This window comes from Thalassophryne amazonica, chromosome 1, assembly GCF_902500255.1.
Source record: "Thalassophryne amazonica chromosome 1, fThaAma1.1, whole genome shotgun sequence".
Classification (NCBI taxonomy): Eukaryota; Metazoa; Chordata; class Actinopteri; order Batrachoidiformes; family Batrachoididae; genus Thalassophryne; species Thalassophryne amazonica.
The window spans coordinates 5,553,894-5,576,469 of record NC_047103.1 but is presented as its reverse complement, the minus strand read 5'-3'; the positions used below and the strand labels follow the sequence as shown (position 1 = coordinate 5,576,469).

At 40.0% G+C, this 22,576-nt stretch overlaps 1 protein-coding gene across 6 annotated transcripts in view; it reads right to left on the bottom strand.

Moving 5' to 3' along the window:
* tnikb (TRAF2 and NCK interacting kinase b) overlaps positions 1–22,576 on the bottom strand; it is a 92,474-nt gene that overhangs the window by 27,791 nt on the left and 42,107 nt on the right. For 2 of the 6 annotated variants that reach the window (XM_034187349.1, XM_034187487.1), the window contains 4 exons: positions 21,810–22,013; positions 17,676–17,978; positions 12,017–12,181; positions 3,789–4,019 (listed from right to left, as the gene is read on the bottom strand). In XM_034187349.1, the coding sequence (XP_034043240.1) occupies positions 3,789–4,019; positions 12,017–12,181; positions 17,676–17,978; positions 21,810–22,013 (903 nt within the window). The remainder of the gene's footprint in view (positions 1–3,788; positions 4,020–12,016; positions 12,182–17,675; positions 17,979–21,809; positions 22,014–22,576) is intronic. The other 4 variants (XM_034187418.1, XM_034187564.1, XM_034187634.1 and 1 more) reach the window with 4 other exon arrangements.

Sequence of the window (22,576 nt, the reverse complement as noted above, 5' to 3'; positions counted from 1 at the left end):
GCGTGCTCCAAAAAGTTCGCCAAAGTCTGACGACCCCTAGCAGCCACGCCTTTTGACTTAATTAGAATCTTTTGATAACTTTTGATCACCATTGTGTTGTGATGATTTTGACCAAATTTGAAGTCGATCGGATGAAATCCCTAGAACGAGTTTGTTCAAATGTAAGTAGTGGAAACGGCCAAAAATGGCAAAAATTTGCTCAAAATCGAAACTTAAAATCAAAATGGCCGACTTCCTGTCGATATTTCACCATGACAGTAAGAGACTTTTTCGTGCATCCTGGCATGGTAAATATGTGTACCGAATTTCGTGAGGCTACGACGAAAAAAGCCCAATGCGGAGGGGTTTTTGAAAATTTCTAGGGGGCGCTATTTCGCGATTTTTCTGCGACCATGTGCGAGGCCCCCAAAATATCGAATTTCGGATCCGGCCGGACGACTTTTGAAAGTTTGGTGAGTTTTTGAGCATGGGAAGAGGCCGAAATTTCGATTTCAAGAGTGAGAATAATAATAATAATAATAAATAATAACTAGGACTGCAAGCAGTCATATACGGGCCCTCGTTCCGCGCGACCACCTACCCAGGCCAGTGGGTGCCCTTGTGACCACATGTGGGCATGTGCATGCAGGGGTAACCACTCATCACAGTTAAAATTTTAAACAACTCACACAATGCATCAAGGAGTTATGACATGTTGATTGTTCATCCACTAGGGGGCGCTCAGTGTACAAACAGAGGGGCTGGGTGTGTTCAGGGGCCAACCGTCATCATACATGTGAAGTTTCAAGTCAATCAGGCAAAGCATGAAGAAGTTATCATAACTTGATGTTCTATGGCAAAGGGTCAAAATGGCGGCACCATAGCGGCCACACCCTTCAACATAGAGAAAAGCTTTCGATAACTTTTGTTCAGTATCATCTTTGGATGCTGTCAAAGAAATTTGAAGTGCATTGGACAAAATCCCTGGGAGGAGTTCGTTCAAATACAACGTGGAAATCACGCCAAAATGAGAAGAAAATTCAAAATGGCTGACTTCCTGTTTGGAGTAGACTCATGGTGCAAGAGACTTTTTTGTACGTCTATGAAAGTCACATGTGTACCAATTTTCATCTCCCTACTCCAAAAAAACCCCTATGTGGAGGGGTTTTTGAAAGTTTCAAGGGGGCGCTATTGAGGCACTTTGCCCCGCCCATGGGCGACGCCCCTATGAATTGTAAGAGGTTGTCGTGCTCGACCTGTGTATCAGTTTTCATGATGATGTGACAAACCTAAAGCCGTCAAAATGAAGAACGTAATTTCATGGCGAATGGGCAATATTCGGCACGCCGCCACACGGACGCCGTTACTCGTAACTTCACGGCATTCATCGCCTACGTTCACCAATTTGTTCTGCATGTTTCAGAAGTGGAATGAAGTTGATTGGGTTACGTATGTGACATCAGGACCTCTTAAAGTAAAAATAGGACATTTCCCGCCACCACCGGGGGGCGCTATGGCGCAGGTGGGAACTTAAGATATGTAGACGTTCAGGGCGGAGCCCTCATCATGTCCAGCATGTTTGAAGGATCTACGATGATGTATGTGGGCGTGACAGCCGTTGGAAGTGAAATGGCGTGCTCCGAAAAGCTCGCCAAAGTTTGATGACCCCTAGCAGCCACGCCTTTTGACTTAATTAGAATCTTTTGATAACTTTTGATCACCATTGTGTTGTGATGATTTTGACCAAATTTGAAGACAATCGGATAAAATCCCTAGGACGAGTTCGTTCAAATGTAAGTAGTGGAAATGGCCAAAAATGGCAAAAATTTGCTCAAAATTGAAATAATAATAATAAACAGCGCAATTACAATAGGGTCCTCGTAGGACATTGCCTACTCAGGCCCTAATAATAAACAGCTCAATTACAATAGGGTCCTCGTAGGACGTTGCCTACTCGGGCCCTAATAATAACAATAATGACTAATCTATTCTGAGATAAGGCAGAAGGTTTTACAGGTCAGCTCCATTAACGCTCCTGATCTCACTGTTTTATTTTATATATATATATATATATATATATGGTGACTCCAGAACAAAATTTAGCATCTATATTGAGATAAAACTGACCTTTTTCAACCAGGTTTTTCAGTAACCAGAAAACACCTCAGACAAGATAAATATAACGCAACACTAAAATACCCTCATCCACATGAGCATTGTCTTCTTTATAATTTGCAGTTGTTTAATTGGTTTCTCAGTGCAAAGTGTATATAAATAAAATGAATTATACATTTATTCTTATTTACATTACTTAAGATCTTATGGTCTTATGTACAGTTTGTACATGTTCAATCAAGCCCCTCTATTTTGTCATGTGATAATTTCACAAGGACACATAAGCGTTTATGCTTTATTGTGTTATCAGTGTGTCATTGACACATTCACCTCTGTATGTTGAGACTGATGTTGCAAAATAAACTCAACCAATCAATCAATCATAAGCAATATGTTATTTACATTTTAACTGGATCTGCAGAAGGGCGTGCATGTGCGCATGCATGAGCTTTTGACAAGAGCAGAAGTTAGCGTGTACACTGACATCCGCGAGATGTCTTGTAAATGACTCCAGAGGTGTTATCAGGTTACAAAAACAACGTTTTCAGTTTTAGAAGTGTTTATTTCTCCTTAGCTTTTACATAATATATGACAAAGAGATTATATTAACACACAAACGAAACGGAGTTAGCAGCTAGTTAGACCAGCCAGTGACGTCACCATGCTAATGTCCGCGAGATGTCTTGAAAATCACTCCAGAGGTGTTATCAGGTTACAAAAACAGCATTTTCAGTTTTAAAAGTATTTATTTCTCTCAAGCTTTTACAGAATATATGAGAAACATGTTATATAAACACATAAATGAATGGGTTTTGGATCGCCAAAGAGAGACCAGCCACTGACGTTATGGTGCCGCTGTACTCTGATCTACCCCACCCTCCAAAAAACAACAACAACAAAAACACGGATTTGCATGATTGATAGCATAAAAATATGAAACAGAATGTGACATTTTAACCTCTTGAAACAGCTCAAGGTTAGTCATCTTTGAACTTTCCCAAGGTCTGTGTCCCATCAATGTTCCATGTGAATTTGAAGACTGTGGCAGTAACAGGACTGGACCTATGCTGAACACAGACAGACGGACGGACGGATGGATGCACGGACGCAAAGCCTTCGCAATACCCGATGGCCATATTTTGATGGCCATCGGGTAAAAATGGGATTAAAAACAAAAACACAAATCTAAAAACAAAAATACAACCACACGACAATCATGAAATACAGACAAAAGACATATTCAGACACGTTCTCATAATTACTAAAATATACGTAATTATTGTTAAATATCTCATCATTATAACTCAAAGTTCCAATTTTACAAAGATAGCTAATATTAATAAAATGTTAGTAATCAATCCTCTGAGCTTTCAATCACGTTTGACAGCTGCTTCGTTTGAGAGAATTTTTTTTTTTACAAAAAAGTCTCTTATTTATGATTTATCGGTTATCGTCTCATAATTATGAGGAATCTTCTCATGGTTATGACCTGGTATTCCTGTGTGCAATAATGACTTTGTGTCCTGTAATTATGAGAAAAGTGTTAAATATAATAAAAAAGGTGTTTTTGTCCCTTTTTGGCAGTAATGTTCTTCCATACACACAGACTAAAACCCCAAAGAAACACGCACAAGAACTCAAATCACTGACAGAAGCGGACGTGCACAAACACATGGGTCGCGGCATGCAGAGACCTTGGGCGGCATGTCCTCATCCTGCCGCAGCCAAGAGCTGCGGTCCAGTTTGTCGAGAGGGGGCGCCAGGCGGGAGAGGGGCGGGGGAGGAGGGGTGTCGGAGGTCGGGTCGGAGTTCTGCCGGGGCATGGGAGGCCGGGAGGGGGAGGGCGAGGCCGACACGCCGTGAGGGTCGTACAGAGACTGGGAGCCTGACAGGCCGTGACTCCTCACCTGCACCAGGTGGGCCATCTGGACACACATTAGGGGTGGAGGGGTCGAGGAGGAAGAGCAGGGTCAGGATTTTAGGATTTGACAACGTGATCAGGATGAGGGATGCATGTCAGGTGGGGGGGGATTCAGGAGTGATGGGGTGATGGATGTGAACACGGCAATTAGAAACTGGAACCCGCCGCTCAGCATCCAGACTGGTGTCGCAGACCAAACGACACCCCCCCAAAAATCGGTCCGCCTGACTTCACTGCACATGCGTCATTTCAGACCACAGCAGTTTGTCTGAGATGGAGTCTCTTCAACCAAAGTGATCAAATGGATTATTATGATCATTAACCATCAGATGATGAAGGTAAAACCTCTTAAATCATTCTAAAGTCAGTTTTAAGCAGAAACTCGGCAAAACTCTGTGACGCTTTGAAATGAGCGATGCACAGTGAACGCATCAGCTAGCAGCTCATGTAGCTGTGGCGCTCTGATGGCTTCCTCCGTCTTTTATGATGAAATAATGCTGAATTTATGTGGAAATGATTGTTGCAGAAAAGCTTCAGATATCCATCGATGAGACAGATGATGACTGGAGGCAGTTTGAAGCAGAAACGAGGTGATAACTGGTGAACTGCGGCTAATGACGCATGTGCAGTGAAGGCAGGGCGGACCAATTTTTAGGGGGGACCGTTCGGTCAGCGACACTGGGTCCAGACCAGGTCTGGGGGCCAGTGCACGTTAGGATTCCTGTGAACTGAAACTTTCCAGAGAATGAGTTTGAAGATATTTCAAGCTCTGACAAAATGTACTTCTTTACAAGTGTGGAAGCTTTGAGCGTAGAAATCAATCAATAAATAAAAAATCTGATTTTAAAGTTACAGACTGATGAAGCATTCCAATGCAGCACTAAAAATGTGCCAATATACTATTTATATGGTATTCTGATTGTGGATAAAGATTATTGCCAATAGCTCTTAAGAACATTTGAATATTTTTATGATTATAATTATTATTTATTATTATTTTTCTTTACTTTCCTTATTTTTTGTTGTTAAGACCTTTTATTGTAGAGTGTGTGTGTGTGTGTGTGTGTGTGTGTGTATGTGTAAGTGTGTATATTGCTGCAACAAAGGACACAAAAAAGTACATTTACAGGATTTGCCCTGAAATTAATAAAGATTGAGGATTAGGATCCACATTAAATTCTGGTTTACATCATTTCATTGATGGCACAGTTACGTTTAAAACAAAATAATAAACAAAAACATTAGCGTGTCACATGACCGTAGACCTATACACCTTCAGCACCTATGACATCACTTCCTGCAGCTGGAAGAGCTGAAGAAACCAGAACATATCAAACATTATCATCATCATCATCATTATTATTTTATGAACACACAGTTGTCATAAATAATTCGAAATCTGCTTTAAGTCTCTGACGTCAGAGAAATTTCTAGTCTTTTTTTTTTTGCCACTGCACCTGAACGTGCAGCACCTCCATAAAAACAACACATTCATGACCTGAAGCAGAGAGAACTGGAAAAAAAAAAATTTTTTTTTCTCTGCATCATTCTCTGAGGTTCAAATCTGTGTCTGTTATATATCCAGCTAAAAAACCTCAAAAACAAAACACATAGTCAAACAAAAAAAATCATCTTATTGCACATCTTCAGGTAAGTAAGACCCTTTGGCTGCTCCCTTGTTTTCACTTGGAGTCGCCACAGCAGATCCAAGGTGGATCTGCATGTTGATTTGGCACAAGTGTTACGCCGGATGCCCTTCCTGACAGAACTCCATATTACATGGAGAAGCAGGGTTTGAACTGGGAACCTTCCACACTGAAACCAAGTGCATTCAGCACACGACTGGTTCAAGGACAGTGAGAATTTTGACTTCCAATTACAATTTCTATTCTGGCTGTGATTTATTTATTTATTTACTTACAGGATGGGGATCCAGCGATTGGTTTATTTTTACAAAATTTTAAATAAGGCAAGTTGAATAAATGGATTTTGATTAAATAAAACAGAGTTATTTAGTTTTTCTGATGGAAGCATTCAGTGCTGGTTCAAGGACAGTCACAATTTTAATAATATCCGATGATAATGTCTATTCTGGCTGTGATTTATTTATTTTTTTTATCTTTTGGACAATAAAAAAAAGAAAAAGAAAACAAAAGCATGCCTTTCATTCCCAGTAGCAGATTGTGACTTTTAAAGGATTAACTTAGACATCCTTAACACAAAGATTTTATTTTATTTTTTAAGCAAGAACTATTTTTTTTAACTGTATAATTCATGACATGCATTTATGTTTTAACTGTAATTTTTACGACATGATTTTACAGCAACAATCAATCAATCAATCAATCAATTTTTTTATATAGCGCCAAATCACAACAAACAGTTGCCCCAAGGCGCTTTATATTGTAAGGCAAGGCCATACAATAATTATGTAAAACCCCAACGGTCAAAACGACCCCCTGTGAGCAAGCACTTGGCTACAGTGGGAAGGAAAAACTCCCTTTTAACAGGAAGAAACCTCCAGCAGAACCAGGCTCAGGGAGGGGCAGTCTTCTGCTGGGACTGGTTGGGGCTGAGGGAGAGAACCAGGAAAAAGACATGCTGTGGAGGGGAGCAGAGATCGATCACTAATGATTAAATGCAGAGTGGTGCATACAGAGCAAAAAGAGAAAGAAACAGTGCATCATGGGAACCCCCCAGCAGTCTACGTCTATAGCAGCATAACTAAGGGATGGTTCAGGGTCACCTGATCCAGCCCTAACTATAAGCTTTAGCAAAAAGGAAAGTTTTAAGCCTAATCTTAAAAGTAGAGAGGGTGTCTGTCTCCCTGATCTGAATTGGGAGCTGGTTCCACAGGAGAGGAGCCTGAAAGCTGAAGGCTCTGCTTCCCATTCTACTCTTACAAACCCTAGGAACTACAAGTAAGCCTGCAGTCTGAGAGCGAAGCACTCTATTGGGGTGATATGGTACTACGAGGTCCCTAAGATAAGATGGGACCTGATTATTCAAAACCTTATAAGTAAGAAGAAGAATTTTAAATTCTATTCTAGAATTAACAGGAAGCCAATGAAGAGAGGCCAATATGGCTGAGATATGCTCTCTCCTTCTAGTCCCCGTTAGTACTCTAGCTGCAGCATTTTGAATTAACTGAAGGCTTTTTAGGGAACTTTTAGGACAACCTGATAATAATGAATTACAATAGTCCAGCCTAGAGGAAATAAATGCATGAATTAGTTTTTCAGCATCACTCTGAGACAAGACCTTTCTGATTTTAGAGATATTGCGTAAATGCAAAAAAGCAGTCCTACATATTTGTTTAATATGCGCTTTGAATGACATATCCTGATCAAAAATGACTCCAAGATTGCTCACAGTATTACTAGAGGTCAGGGTAATGCCATCCAGAGTAAGGATCTGGTTAGGCACCATGTTTCTAAGATTTGTGGGGCCAAGTACAATAACTTCAGTTTTATCTGAGTTTAAAAGCAGGAAATTAGAGGTCATCCATGTCTTTATGTCTGTAAGACAATCCTGCAGTTTAGCTAATTGGTGTGTGTCCTCTGGCTTCATGGATAGATAAAGCTGGGTATCATCTGCGTAACAATGAAAATTTAAGCAATACCGTCTAATAATACTGCCTAAGGGAAACATGTATAAAGTGAATAAAATTGGTCCTAGCACAGAACCTTGTGGAACTCCGTAATTAACTTTAGTCTGTGAAGAAGATTCCCCATTTACATGAACAAATTGTAATCTATTAGACACATATGATTCAAACCACCGCAGCGCAGTGCCTTTAATACCTATGGCATGCTCTAATCTCTGTAATAGAATTTTATGGTCAACAGTATCAAAAGCAGCACTGAGGTCTAACAGAACAAGCACAGAGATGAGTCCACTGTCCGAGGCCATAAGAAGATCATTTGTAACCTTCACTAATGCTGTTTCTGTACTATGATGAATTCTAAAACCTGACTGAAACTCTTCAAATAGACCATTCCTCTGCAGATGATCAGTTAGCTGTTTTACAACTACCCTTTCAAGAATTTTTGAGAGAAAAGGAAGGTTGGAGATTGGCCTATAATTAGCTAAGATAGCTGGATCAAGTGATGGCTTTTTAAGTAATGGTTTAATTACTGCCACCTTAAAAGCCTGTGGTACATAGCCAACTAACAAAGATAGATTGATCATATTTAAGATCGAAGCATTAAATAATGGTAGGGCTTCCTTGAGCAGCCTGGTAGGAATGGGGTCTAATAAACATGTTGATGGTTTGGATGAAGTAACTAATGAACATAACTCAGACAGAACAATCGGAGAGAAAGAGTCTAACCAAATACCGGCATCACTGAAAGCAGCCAAAGATAATGATACGTCTTTGGGATGGTTATGAGTAATTTTTTCTCTAATAGTTAAAATTTTGTTAGCAAAGAAAGTCATGAAGTCATTACTAGTTAAAGTTAATGGAATACTCAGCTCAATAGAGCTCTGACTCTTTGTCAGCCTGGCTACAGTGCTGAAAAGAAACCTGGGGTTGTTCTTATTTTCTTCAATTAGTGATGAGTAGAAAGATGTCCTAGCTTTACGGAGGGCTTTTTTATAGAGCAACAGACTCTTTTTCCAGGCTAAGTGAAGATCTTCTAAATTAGTGAGACGCCATTTCCTCTCCAACTTACGGGTTATCTGCTTTAAGCTACGAGTTTGTGAGTTGTACCACGGAGTCAGGCACTTCTGATTTAAAGCTCTCTTTTTCAGAGGAGCTACAGCATCCAAAGTTGTCTTCAATGAGGATGTAAAACTACTGACGAGATACTCTATCTCACTTACAGAGTTTAGGTAGCTACTCTGCACTGTGTTGGTATATGGCATTAGAGAAAATCGCCCACTATAATTATCTTATCTGAGCTAAGCACTAAGTCAGACAAAAGGTCTGAAAATTCACAGAGAAACTCACAGTAACGACCAGGTGGACGATAGATAATAACAAATAAAACTGGTTTTGGGACTTCCAATTTGGATGGACAAGGCTAAGAGTCAAGCTTTCAAATGAATTAAAGCTCTGTCTGGGTTTTTGATTAATTAATAAGCTGGAATGGAAGATTGCTGCTAATCCTCTGCCCCGGCCCGTGCTACGAGCATTCTGACAGTTAGTGTGACTCGGGGGTGTTGACTCATTTAAACTAACATATTCATCCTGCTGTAACCAGGTTTCTGTAAGGCAGAATAAATCAATATGTTGATCAATTATTATATAATTTACCAACAGGGACTTAGAAGAGAGAGACCTAATGTTTAATAGACCACATTTAACTGTTTTAGTCTGTGGTGCAGTTGAAGGTGCTATATTATTTTTTCTTTTTGAATTTTTATGCTTAAATAGATTTTTACTGGTTATTGGTGGTCTGGGAGCAGGCACCGTCTCTACGGGGATGGGGTAATGAGGGGATGGCAGGGGGAGAGAAGCTGCAGAGAGGTGTGTAAGACTACAACTCTGCTTCCTGGTCCCAACCCTGGATAGTCACGGTTTGGAGGATTTAAGAAAATTGGCCAGATATCTAGAAATGAGAGCTGCTCCATCCAAAGTGGGATGGATGCCGTCTCTCCTAACAAGACCAGGTTTTCCCCAGAAGCTTTGCCAAAGCAGCAGATCATCAAATGTCTCGTATTCATCCTCCATTTGATGATCTGCTGTAGTTTTAAGGCTCTCGACCTTTTGTGTGCACAGTTTTGCAGCATCTTGCCTCCTGGAGGCTGAAGCATCCTGTTGGTGCAGACGAGGTAATAAATGCTCATTATCCTGCACAGGCGCCTGGAACTCGGCTTTAACGTCACTGCAGGAGAAAGTCCATAATTTAGGAACTCCTCCACAAACCATGTGCACAAAAACGGAAAAAGAAGCACAAGAACATGTGACCCTGAAAACGTTTTAAATGTGACAGATTAACAGGCATCGACATTTACACTCAAACTCTTCTTCTGCTGTAACATGAAGTTATTTTTTTCACAAGAAATTCCATCTTTCCGAAAAATGTTTGTATCTTAAAACTCAAGGGTGAGTCTCAATTCTCCCCCTCGGCCCTTCCTCTTACCCCTTCCCCTCCGTTTTGTGCGGGCACGAGAGACAGAGAGGTGTCTCAGTTCTCTTTTTGGAGCGAGCCGGAGGGTGGAGGGCTTCAGACCCCTTCAAACGAAGTGAATCTGGATGCACACTCCTTTTGGAGGGGTAGGAGGAGCTTACCGCTGTCTCCACAGAAACAAACATGGCGCCGAAAGAGCCGCACAAATGAAAGCGGCTTTCATTACAAATTACACTGTTTAGAAAGTTATAACTTGCCAAAAAACTTTACAGGCAGTTGTCTATGACAACAACGTGTATGCTGCTGGATGCATGTTGCGTATATTGTTGTTCTGAAGAATATTGTAACTTCGCTCTTGCGCTGAAGCGTTATAATGCACATACACATCAACGCTACGATAAGACACTTTTATATCTCACAATAGAAAAAATCATGATAAAGGATAAGCACATTAATTTGTATGTTCAGAAATGTTTGGGTAATAGCGCCCCCTGCTTTTGGATTTCAAGGTCTGTAACGTGTGTGTATTTTGTAAACAAACAGGGAGCCCTGAACACACTCGAGTCCTAATAAACTTTCAGGCAGAAAATGAGAAGCTTCATCAATGGGAGTAAGTTGGAAAATATACACACACATGTATATGTGTAACACAACTTGACGTCCTAACAGACTGATATTATTTGTCAAGGAAATTTCTAAAGGAAATAGAGCTGGATGTAAAAAAAATGGGAGAATTTGAAAAAGAAATATAAGGTTAACAGAACTAGATGCAGCCCAGAACATACATACAGGTGCTGATCATATAATTAGAATATCATGAAAAAATTGATTTATTTCAGTCATTCCATTCAAAAAGTCAAACTTGTATAATGTATACATTCATTGCACACAAAAGGGTTTATTTATTTTAATTACTAATTAATTAATGAATTACTAATCAATCAACTAATTATTAATCAAACAACATCAATTATTACTATTATTGATTAATTATTATTAGTATTAATTATTATTATGATTCAAAATTAGCAATTAATTAAATTAATTAACATGACATGACTGCGATGCTTCGAAGAAATCTGCGACTTCTATTTCTTTGTATTCACGCAGAAAGGCCAGAAAATAAAAAGTGCAAACAGGCTACTGCAACAAGTTGCGTTTCAGTTGCCATGTTAACAAACAGTGAAGACGGCAGTTTGAGACGGGCAGTTTTTTTTCTCCCGTTTTAAAGGGGTAGGCGTAGGGGTAGAGGTAGGGCCAAGGGGAAGGGGTACAAAAGAGAATTGTGACTGGGGTCAAGAACTGTAAAACTCTCAAAACCTAAATTTTTATACATTAATACTGGGAAGTCAAATCTCTGTGTGCCCCAAACAAACAAACAAATAAATCAATCATGTATTTCTGACATTTATAAATTCCTTTTTAAATTTAATTTTGAGTTTTAAGTAGGAAATGTACCAGAAGCCTTGAAATGCTTACATCACCCACCAGATGGCAACAAAAGCTGCTCAAATGTATGGCAAGGTCTCGACTGTTTATTCATTTCAGAAGCTAAGTTTTAACGAAAATAAGATGGACAACAGCCAAAAATCAACTGCAATGTCAACTGTGTGTTAATACTTGCTTGCAGATGTTGTGCGCCCCCTGCTGGCATGGAGTGAGAATAAAATAAACAGTAGAATAAATGCTGGATAATAATCACAACAACCCGCTAAGCAGGTTTTTGTAAATGTGTTTAATCCTGTGTTGTTCCCAGCTAGCACTGTGCACGACGGTGTGCAGACCGCGGTGGTGTGACGGGAAAACAGTAAACCCTGACGTCACAGGACTCAGGTTAACCCTGAACGTGGTCCTTCTAGCATCTCATGACGTCACTGTATGATCTGTGAATACACACGAGTGTTAGCGTGTAGTGTGCGCATACCTGGGGTTCCACGGAGCGGTGCATGGGCGGCGTCCGGGCCTGCTGAATCCCACCGCTGCTGAAGGACTCGGAGCGTGGCGGTAGTGCCGGGTCAGAGATCCGGTTGGAGACTTTATGCTGAAAAGTAGGAGAACTCTTTCTGTTCATCTTAAAACGCTCGTCCACCTGACGCACACACACACACACGCACGCACACACACACACACACACGCACGCACACACACACACACACACACACACGCACACCATCAGCACACACGCGTTTTTAGTGTTTAATTCCAGTAAGTAAACACTGACCTTCACCCCAAGTTTCTGTGGCTTTTAAATATAAAATCCCGTTACCCACATTGTACCAGATTTCAACATTTGGGGGGGGGGGTCTAGAGCGCCTATATTATAATTTGCATGTGGCACAATGGCATCCTGGGGCCTGTTTCAGAAAGCAGGTTTACTGAAAAGGTTTACTGCAAATTTGTCCCTTTTTTGTCACTGAAGTGTTAAAAAGGTAATGTTTTGCTGCGCCCCCTACAGGCAGCACCATCAACTGTCCACTGAAATTTTGCAGTTTTTTTGGAAATCACAATGAAGCTGTGCAGTTATTGTTAGTGCAATGAGATATTTAAGTCCAATTTGGACCTCAACAAATGGAGCCCTCCAGAGACCTTTGGGGCAAAAAATAATAATAATTACACTATGTAACACAATTTTTGTTCCTGGCTTCTAAGTGTTAGATTTCAACTGCTTCTGTCTAAAGTCTATGGAAAAATTACTACATTCAGCACAAACTTTGATTTTATTTTTTTAACATTCTAGAAAGTTCTAAAAGTTTCTTGAAATTTCTGGATAATTCTGGAAACTTCTAGAAAATTCTGGACAGTTCTAGCAGTTAAAGAATATTCTAGAAGACTACTCAGTAGTAGTGAAGGCGAATCAAGAATACGAGGTCTGTCAATAAAGTATAGGTCCTTTTTATTTTTTTCAAAAACTATATGGATTTCATTCATATGTTTTTACGTCAGACATGCTTGAACCCTCGTGCGCATGCGTGAGTTTTTCCACGCCTGTCGGTGACGTCATTCGCCTGTGAGCACTCCTTGTGGGAGGAGTCGTCCAGCCCCTCGTCGGAATTCCTTTGTCTGAGAAGTTGCTGAGAGACTGGCACTTTGTTTGATCAAAATTTTTTCTAAACCTGTGAGACACATCGAAGTGGACACGGTTCGAAAAATTAAGCTGGTTTTCAGTGAAAATTTTAACGGCTGATGAGAGATTTTGAGGTGAGACTGTCGCTTTAAGGACTTTTCACGGTGCGAGACGTCGTGCAGCGCTCTCAGGCGCCGTCGTCAGCCTGTTTCAAGCTGAAAACCTCCACATTTCAGGCTCTATTGATCCAGGACGTCGTGAGAGAACAGAGAAGTTTCAGAAGAAGTCGGTTTCAGCATTTTATCCGGATATTCCACTGTTAAAGGAGATTTTTTTTTAATGAAAGACGTGCGGACGGGTCCGCGCGTCGGCTCGCAGCCGCCGCGACGCTCCGCCACAGGAAAAAACACCTCCGTTGGAAGCCTTAAGGACAAGTTGGAACATGTCCAGCTGTTAAACAATTTCTCATATACTCACTCCACTGAAAGCCATCAAAAGCCGCCTGGATTTTACTAACGGTTATCTACACGGAGGTGTTTATCCTGTGCCGCCGCGCCCGTCCGCACGTCTTTCATTAAAAAAATCTCCTTTAACAGTGGAATATCCGGATAAAATGCTGAAACCGACTTCTTCTGAAACTTCTCTGTTCTCTCACGACGTCCTGGATCAATAGAGCCTGAAATGTGGAGGTTTTCAGCTTGAAACAGGCTGATGACGCTGCCTGAGAGCGCAGTGCGACGTCTCGCACCGTGGGAAGTCCTTAAAGCGACAGAATCACCTCAAAATCTCTCATCAGCCGTTAAAATTTTCACTGAAAACCAGCTTAATTTTTCAAACCGTGTCCACTTCGATGTGTCTCACAGGTTTAGAAAAAATTTTGATCAAACAAAGCGCCAGTCTCTCAGCAACTTCTCAGACAAAGGAATTCCGACGAGGGGCTGGACGACTCCTCCCACAAGGAGTGCTCACAGGCGAATGACGTCACCGACAGGCGTGGAAAAACTCACGCATGCACACGAGGGTTCATGCATGTCTGACGTAAAAACATATGAATGAAATCCATATAGTTTTTGAAAAAAATAAAAAGGACCTATACTTTATGGACAGCCCTCGTATTCTTGAAAACAGACAAATTTCAAAATATCTGTCCTGATCACAGAAGCAAAGTTTCTGTGGAATAACAGCTATTTTCTATTTATTTAAGGCATAACAGGTTAGGAAAACACACTGTGTACCCAGGAACAAAACAAAAATAAAAATTTGTTACATAGTGTAATAATAAATAATAAAAAAGGCTCGGTTTTATTTATTTATTTAGGAATTTATGATTTGTACTCATTGTACTCACTTCATATATCGTTATGAAATTTGTACAGAGGATTCATATCCTGATTTCACCAACAAATCACACCATTTGGGGCAAATTTTGGACAAATGTGACGTTTATGCAAAGTGACCAAGATAACTGAAGCTTTGGGGAATGATCGTACACAGACTGAAAGGGACCTTTGTAGGATATATTAATAGTTTTATGGATTCTGTTTTTTTGTTCACCCTGTATATGAGCATTAGCGGCTCAACTTACAGATAGCATGGATTAAATTTGTTCTAAAACCACGAATGTAATCACAGCTTCAAACAAACAGCTGCTCCTGATGTTGTTTACAGCCAGTTTTACATGGAAAGTAATTGTATTGTTTTTAAATGTTTATTTCATTAACTGGGGAATGATGGAGCTAGCTAGCTCGCTATATTAGCTAGCCTAACCGTGGCTAGCTAACTCGATTGTTTGCTAAAGCACATTCAGCTGCAGAGGTTCGTTAATTTGCCCCATTTTTAACGGTGGTTTTCCCGTGCAGAGGGTCGAAGTTTTATGGTTTTTGTGTAAAATATCTTCAAAAGCTGGTTCTTTGCTGAAAGTTTTTCTTTCATCTTGTTCTTTAATGTTTCTTTTTCACTTTAAGAGAATTCTGAATGAATTCTGATTTTATCTCTCAATGGGTGGAAGGAAGAACAAATAAATGAATTTTTAAGATTAAAATAGGTTTCTGCCAGAGGCAGTGATGCCACCAGTGGGCACTATTACCAGGTATAATTAGATACCCTGGCAACAGTGTTCTGATTTTTAAAGTCATAAAGTTTCAGCAGTGGCTGGCAGAAGTCTGCGCTCTTCATGTCAAACATCACTTTCGAAGTCGATATTTTTCATTTATCTTGAAATGTGACAGCTGCAATCAGAGTGAGGAGCTGAGATGCCGGTCGACCTCGTCCACGGGTACGCGCCCAGATAGAGCTACATCTGACCTACATCAGTCCGTGTGCAGCCACCAGGGGGCAGACCTGGAGCTCCGCCCTAAATGCAGGCCGAGTAATGTAGCCTCGATTTATGTTGAGGGCGAGTTCATATGTACCGAACCACTCCAATAAATAAATAAATCACACAACCACACCAGAGGTCAAATCTGCAAAAAATTCACCAAATTATTATAGTTCAAATAATAACATTTCATGCAAATTAGAGGAAAACAGTTGTTATTTCTCCCCTTGTCAATAAATAACTGCTGAAATCTGGTTTAATGTGTGAAAGATAGAAGAAAAATAAGTGGAGAATCTGTGACAGGAGAGAAAATAAACAGAAAGAAGCCCAAAAGCGGAAAAGTGATGTTAGTGTTTGTTATTAAGTACATGGCCTTAAAGGCTTTGATGGCTTTATGACATCAAATTAAAATAAAATAAAATTCAGGCTTCTTAGATGATAATTATAAAAAAAAACAAAAAAAAAAACAAATAATTTCAAAGTGAAAACAAAACTCAACAAAAGGAGTAAACTAAGTCAAATCTGAAACACACTCACCCTTCAATAGAACAATTAAATGATCATTTTTACAATAAGATAATCAGTGGTGGGCACAGCTAACCAAAAAGTTAGCTTTGATAACTGCTAATCAGCTAACTGAAACGTTATCTTTTATAACACTAAACCGATAAACCACCAAAAAATGTATCAGAAGCTACAGCTAACCGCTAACAGATAACTTTCAGTATTGTCTCCGGTACACTCTCAGCTAACAAGCTGATTTTCAGTTTAAACACCACCAACGCTTGAGTCAGCGCTTCTTTGTGCACCATGCCCACTGCTTTAGGGAAGCAGGGAAACTTCAGAATTAGTGCATTATTTTAAAATTAAAAGATATGTGTTATATTTTCACTTTGTACAAATGACAGAGTTGACATTAATGTAGTTATTCTATCCAGATTAATTTGATATATAAATCAAAACCATAAGTCAAACCTGCACGGCTGGACCACTATATGCTGTCATGGAAAATGACTTTTGCTTTTTTTTGTGGCAGCATGTTGGCCAGGCTCCTTCTGCTGGGGTAGAGATGAGCTCAGCTCCTCTCAGCTGCCTACCTGCTGCAAATTACATAGCAAAACTATGTTAAAAAAACATGTTAGCGGTCTAAAGGCTATCAGAACTAAATTTATTGGAAGCTAATTTGTCTGCTGATGATTTCTGAAGTTAGCTGAAAAGCTAATCTGCTAACAAGAAAGTTAGCTTCACTAATTAGCGGTTAGCAGAACTGTGCCCACCATTGAACATAATTAATGAAACATAGACGAGCTTCTTTCACAGAAGTCATACTGTCTTGGTGGCTTCCCTCACTTTTCTCCTTCATGCACACTCAGTAATTTTGACATTTTCTTGTGTCACTCAGCTTTTTGTGAATTTGAGCAGATTGTTCTTTTGTCTTTGCCCCAATCATTTTGTCACAATACTGACTCATCACCATCTGGACACACGTTAAGTAAACTAAGCTACTTAATGTTTCATGAATGAATTATGCTGGCTGTAAAAGTGATGATTTAATTGTTTTACATTAAAGAGTGAGTGCCTATAGAATCCATTATTTTGTGTTTTATAGTTTAGTTAATTTAGATCATGTTGGCAAGTTTGTTTATTTTTAAATGAAATAGTTATTGTTGTCTACAGCAAAAAAAAAACCCAAAAAAAAAACCATCTAAATTAACATTTTTTTTGGCAGCCATAATAACAATAATAATAATTATTATTATTATTATATACAGAAAGAAACTGATATCATAAAACACAAATGTGAAGTTGGAGGGACGTGAAAAGTTTTCACATGCAGTGTAATTATCAATAACCAATAATGATCCAGGTGTCAATCAACACCAACATCTAATGAATTCTTCTTGATAAAATACATCAACTTCTGCTAAAATGTTTGTTTAGTTTTTTTAGAAAATTAAAACATTTTTAGCTCCAGCAGTAATAATAAAAAGTGATGAAAGTTAAAATTGTGAACATTAAAGAGGAAAAGCATTTGACGTGGAAGGTGAAAGTTCTCGCCAACGTGTCCGCCCACGTTAACGAGGCGAGCCCACCTGGTTAGAGAAAGAAACTATTAGAGGAGGGGTCAGAGGTTAAACCCTTCCACCAACCAGGGTTAGTTAAAAAGGGAGAGCAAAGAATCCTTTAAATCCTCCGACTGACCCGGTGACCTGGGCTCCGCCCTCTGGAATCTGGGCTCCTGTCTGGGCTCTGCCTCCTCATAACTGGTGCGAGAGAATCAGGGGCGGGGTCAGGGACACAAGTCACACGGAGGCGCGGCACATGGGAAGGGTCGAGGTAATTCCTGGAGGGACTGACATGGGCGGGGTAGGAAGGTGGGCGGGGCCGAGGTTTGTACCCAGGAAGCTGGAGCAGCTCGTCGAGGTTAGCGCCTCGCGGCACCCTGAAGGAGCAGTATTTCTTGACAGGGAGCCGCGGCGAGTTGCTCTGAGCTCGACGCATCACCTGGGGAACAGAGTGAGTGTTTACGAAAAAGACAACGTGGCGAAACGGAAAATGGCTACGAGCATCCGGAAACGTTTTCTGAACTGTTTCTGAGGCCGTGTTGGTTTTCTGCTGCAATAAAGTCAACTTGAGGTTGTGAGAAAGAAAAAAAAAAACCAACACACATTTATAGCTTTGGAAAAGCAAAAAACAATTGATACATCAGTCGAAATCTCGCTGATGAAAACACTTAGACTTTCATACTTCTGTGGAGAAAGTATGAAACAATGAGCTGATTATTCAAACTGTTTTTACTCATCCAATGTGGCTTCATGCTGACACACACACACACACACACACACACACACACACACACACACACACACACACACACACACACACACACACACACACACACACACACACACACACACACACACACAGTTTCTTCTAGATTGGATTTTTGTAATGTTCTATTTTCTGGTTTACCGCAGTCCAGCATTAGGGGTCTCCAGCTGGTTCAAAATGCTGCTGCCAGACTTTCGACATGAAGCAGAAGGTTTGACCACATTACCCCCATTCTGGCATCTCTTCACTGGCTTCCTGTCTGTATGACAGCAGACTTTAAGGTCTTACTGTTAACCTATAAAACTGTTCACAGACTGGCGCCTTGCTACCTGGCTGATTTGGTGAAACCCTATGTACCGGCCCAGGCTTTGCGTTCGCAGCATGCAGACCTACTTTGTGTTCCAAGGGTGAAGAACGTCAGTGGGTTAAAGAGCCTTCTCTTACTGTGCCCCTGCTCTGTGGAACAGTCTCCCTGTGTCAGTGAGGCAGTCAGATTCTGTGGACACTTTTACGTCTAGACCCAAAACGCATTTGTTCTCCCATGCCTATGAATAGCATGTTATGCCATTATAATTTTTATTGTGTTAATTGTTTTTTATTTCTTTATTTTTTCTTTTTGTTCTTTTAATTGTGTCTTTTAAATTGTGCTTTTTAATCTTTTAATTCATTTTAATTTGTTTTTGAATTGTTTTTGTGTGAGGCACCTTGAGACAACATTGTTGCGAGTTGGCGCGATATAAACTGAATGAACTGAAATTGTCTCTCTCTCTCACACACACACACACACACACACACACACACACACACACACACACACACACACACACACACACACACACACACACACACACACACAAGAAAAAACAAGTAAAGTGCCAAGAAAACAACCAAAATAACACCTAAGTATTTTTTTAATAGGATAACTACTATTGTTATATTGTTATTATTAATTAAAACTGTAAGTTCTTGTCAGAGGAAATTCTGTCCTTCTGGCAAAACTTTCTATCTTAAAACTCAACAACTGTAAAACTCTCAAAATCAAAATTTTCATCCATTAATACTCTGAGGTCAAAGTAATACTCTGAGGTCAAAGTTCTGCATGCAAACACAAACAAACAAAAATCTATATACATTATGTATTTCTGACATTTTTAATGCCTTTTGTACTGAATTTTGGGTTTGAAGTAGGAAATAACAGAAGCTCTGAAATACTCACATCACCCACTAGATGGTGACAAAAGCTGCTCAAATGTGTGGCAAGGTCTCGACAGTTTATTCATTTGAGAAGTTAACTCAAAACTAGTTTAGGGGTGTGTCCGGTCTCCTTATGAGTAACTTATTTGTTGTTACTAGTGTGTTGTCTGTGGGGATCCACAGGCTCTAGATTGGGTCGTGTTTATAAAATAGGGAGCTGACATATTTCAAGAGTGGTAATAAATGATGCAAAGTTTCTATAATGAGTTGGAATGTTGCGTGAGTCCAGAATGTTTTTAGAACAAGAACTCAACCCTTTTATTTCCTGTTAATTATGTAATTTTTTAAAATATTAATTTACTGTCAATGTATTTATACATTGTTTAGGTTCTTGTTATCATATACACACTATTATTAATATTTTATTTTATTATTACTTCTATTTTGTCATTTTATTTTTAAATGGACCACAACAGAAATAATTTCACTATCTTGTGTCATCCATGTATTTTTAATGTATTTAGAATTATATTACATACTTACATTGAACTTACTAAATAAAAACACGCACACCCGCATACACAGACACCACTTTGCTTTTAATATACAGATGATTTTCCGCCCCTGCAGAATGGTGTTTGAGCCCAGAATGTAATTATCACTGTCCATTGTTCAGTGTTGTTTGCTGATATCTGTAGTTTCTCCAAGAATATTAGTCCTGTCAACATTCCGTTTTGGTGGAGGTCATCTTTGACCCAAAATACATAAACATACCAAACATCAGATCTCCCCAGTTTGTCTGTAATCAAAGTTATACACACACATGCACACACGCACACAGGCCACTTCTCTTTTAATATATTGTGGCGATCAGCACAAAATGAACGAAGGCTGAGCCAGAGCTTTTTGTCTTTTCTGCAGTGGTGCTTTTACTTTTACACACCCACAAACAGAGACGGTGGTGGAAGACAAACACACTTCACTTCTCACTCATGGTACCAGCAACATGACACTTAACTGACTAAACCAAATAAACTACAAAAACACAATAAGTCAATAATGCTAACAACACTGTTAAAGAAACATGAACCGCAATAGTATTTAAACTCCAAAACCCCAAACTCCCATGGTGCATTGGAGCACAATGTCCATTGTTCACTGTTGTTAGTTAATGTTGCTAATTTCTTAAAAAATATTTGTCCTATCAACTTTCTGTTTTCACAACGTTCATCCTTCACCCAAAATGCATAAACATAGCAAATGGCGAATGTCAGCTCTCCCTGGTTTCTCTGTGATCTACGTTATACACACGCACACACACAGAGGCCACTTGGCTATTATAACATAGATTAGATAATCAATCAATGAATTAATTAGCCTGCTGGCTAACACTGCTATGACCCCGTTGAGTGCATCACATTTGATAATGTTTTCTTTTAAATTAGATAAATAGACATTGTAACAACAATAATATATGTTGTAATTAAAAATAAAAGAAAAATGGCGACTAATCAGAGACGTCCTGCAAGAAAACCTTGTTAAAGATAAAAATGGAACTTTGGCAGCACGTGGATTTTTGCCCAGTTGTCACACCTAAAAAAGTAAACAAATCAATAATTTAGAAGCAATCAAACATGAGAGAAACTCCTTCAACTCACAGATGAGACATGGAAAGAAAAGACGCCAGTGACTCACGTCAGCCTTCGCTAATCAGCGGGAATGCGTATAAATAAAAATAGAAATCGTAAAAGCTGCTTGTGGTGACGTGAAGCTGATTAGACCTGTTTCCTGTCCGCACACGGAAAACAATCCACTGGCGCTTCATCAACAGAAATAAACCTTCTGAAACAACCTTTGCAGAGTCACATCGCTGAGTCTGTTTCAGAGTTTCCTCATATTTTCCTTCTGTTGCTCTTATGTGCTGTAAAAAGTGATAAAGATGATGAATCACATTTAGGAATCCGGTGATCTGAAGTGGCTGAAAATGAATCAACACTCAGGGATTAAAGCAAATAAAGTAATAATGAATAAATATATTAATTATAAATTATATAATTAAAAAAATAAATGGAGTGCACCTTATTCAGTCATTTGGCTGTAAGAAGTTTACTTTCTTAAAAACAAAACAAAAACAAAAAAAAACACTCTTTAAGTGGGGTTTTTTTTTGCTGATAATTGTGATTTTTGACAGGTGGAGATGTTTCCAAATATAACTCAGAATTAAACTGTCCTTCTGCCACACAGCAAACCAAACGACTGAAGGAAAATTGGGATGTCAGGATTTAAACGGCGGCGGCGGTGTGCGGTTACCTCTTTGGCCCAGGCGGGTTTGTCGTTGCTGCCGGGCGCCTGGTCCTTGTAGTGGTACAGCTGTTTCTTGTCCTGCGGCGGCCGTTGCGGCGCCTCCTGCTGTTGCTGCTGCTGCAGCGACACCAGGTACGCGCGCTCCTGCTGCAGCTGCCTCTGCAGCCGCTCGGCCTGACGCTGCTCCTCGATCTGCTTCCGCTTGTACTCCTGCACAACAACGCAAAACCAGACGCTCAGCGAAGCTTCTGTTTGAAGACGCAGGACCACGACAGAAATATTTTCTCATGTGGAGAGTCGCAGGAGACCCGGTCAGGTCTGGGAATGCTGTGCATCGTGGACGGCAACCACCCAGCCAGACAACCAGTCCATCCCAACATCCCTGAAGTCCCCATCTATCTGCGACAGCCAGGTGAAATGTGGGCGTGTCCTTAACCTTCTCCAACCACTACAGTCCTGAGACACTGCTGTCCTGAATCATGTCCAGAGAAACTCACCACGTGGACCAAACGTGTTGTCTGACGTCACAGTGATCTTCCTCATCTGAGTCTCACTAAGTAACTGTTCACTGGACATAAAGCCATTCCAGTGGGACCCAAAGATCCTCCACAGAGACCTGGGACCAAAGACATCCAGTCCTCGTCTTAGGACTGGAACGATTAGTCGAGTAACTTGAATAATTCAATTACAAAAAATGTTTGAGGCAAATTCTGTGCCTCGAAGCTCCATTTAACATTGTAGTACATATGCCAGGCCTGTATGCGGCACTGTAA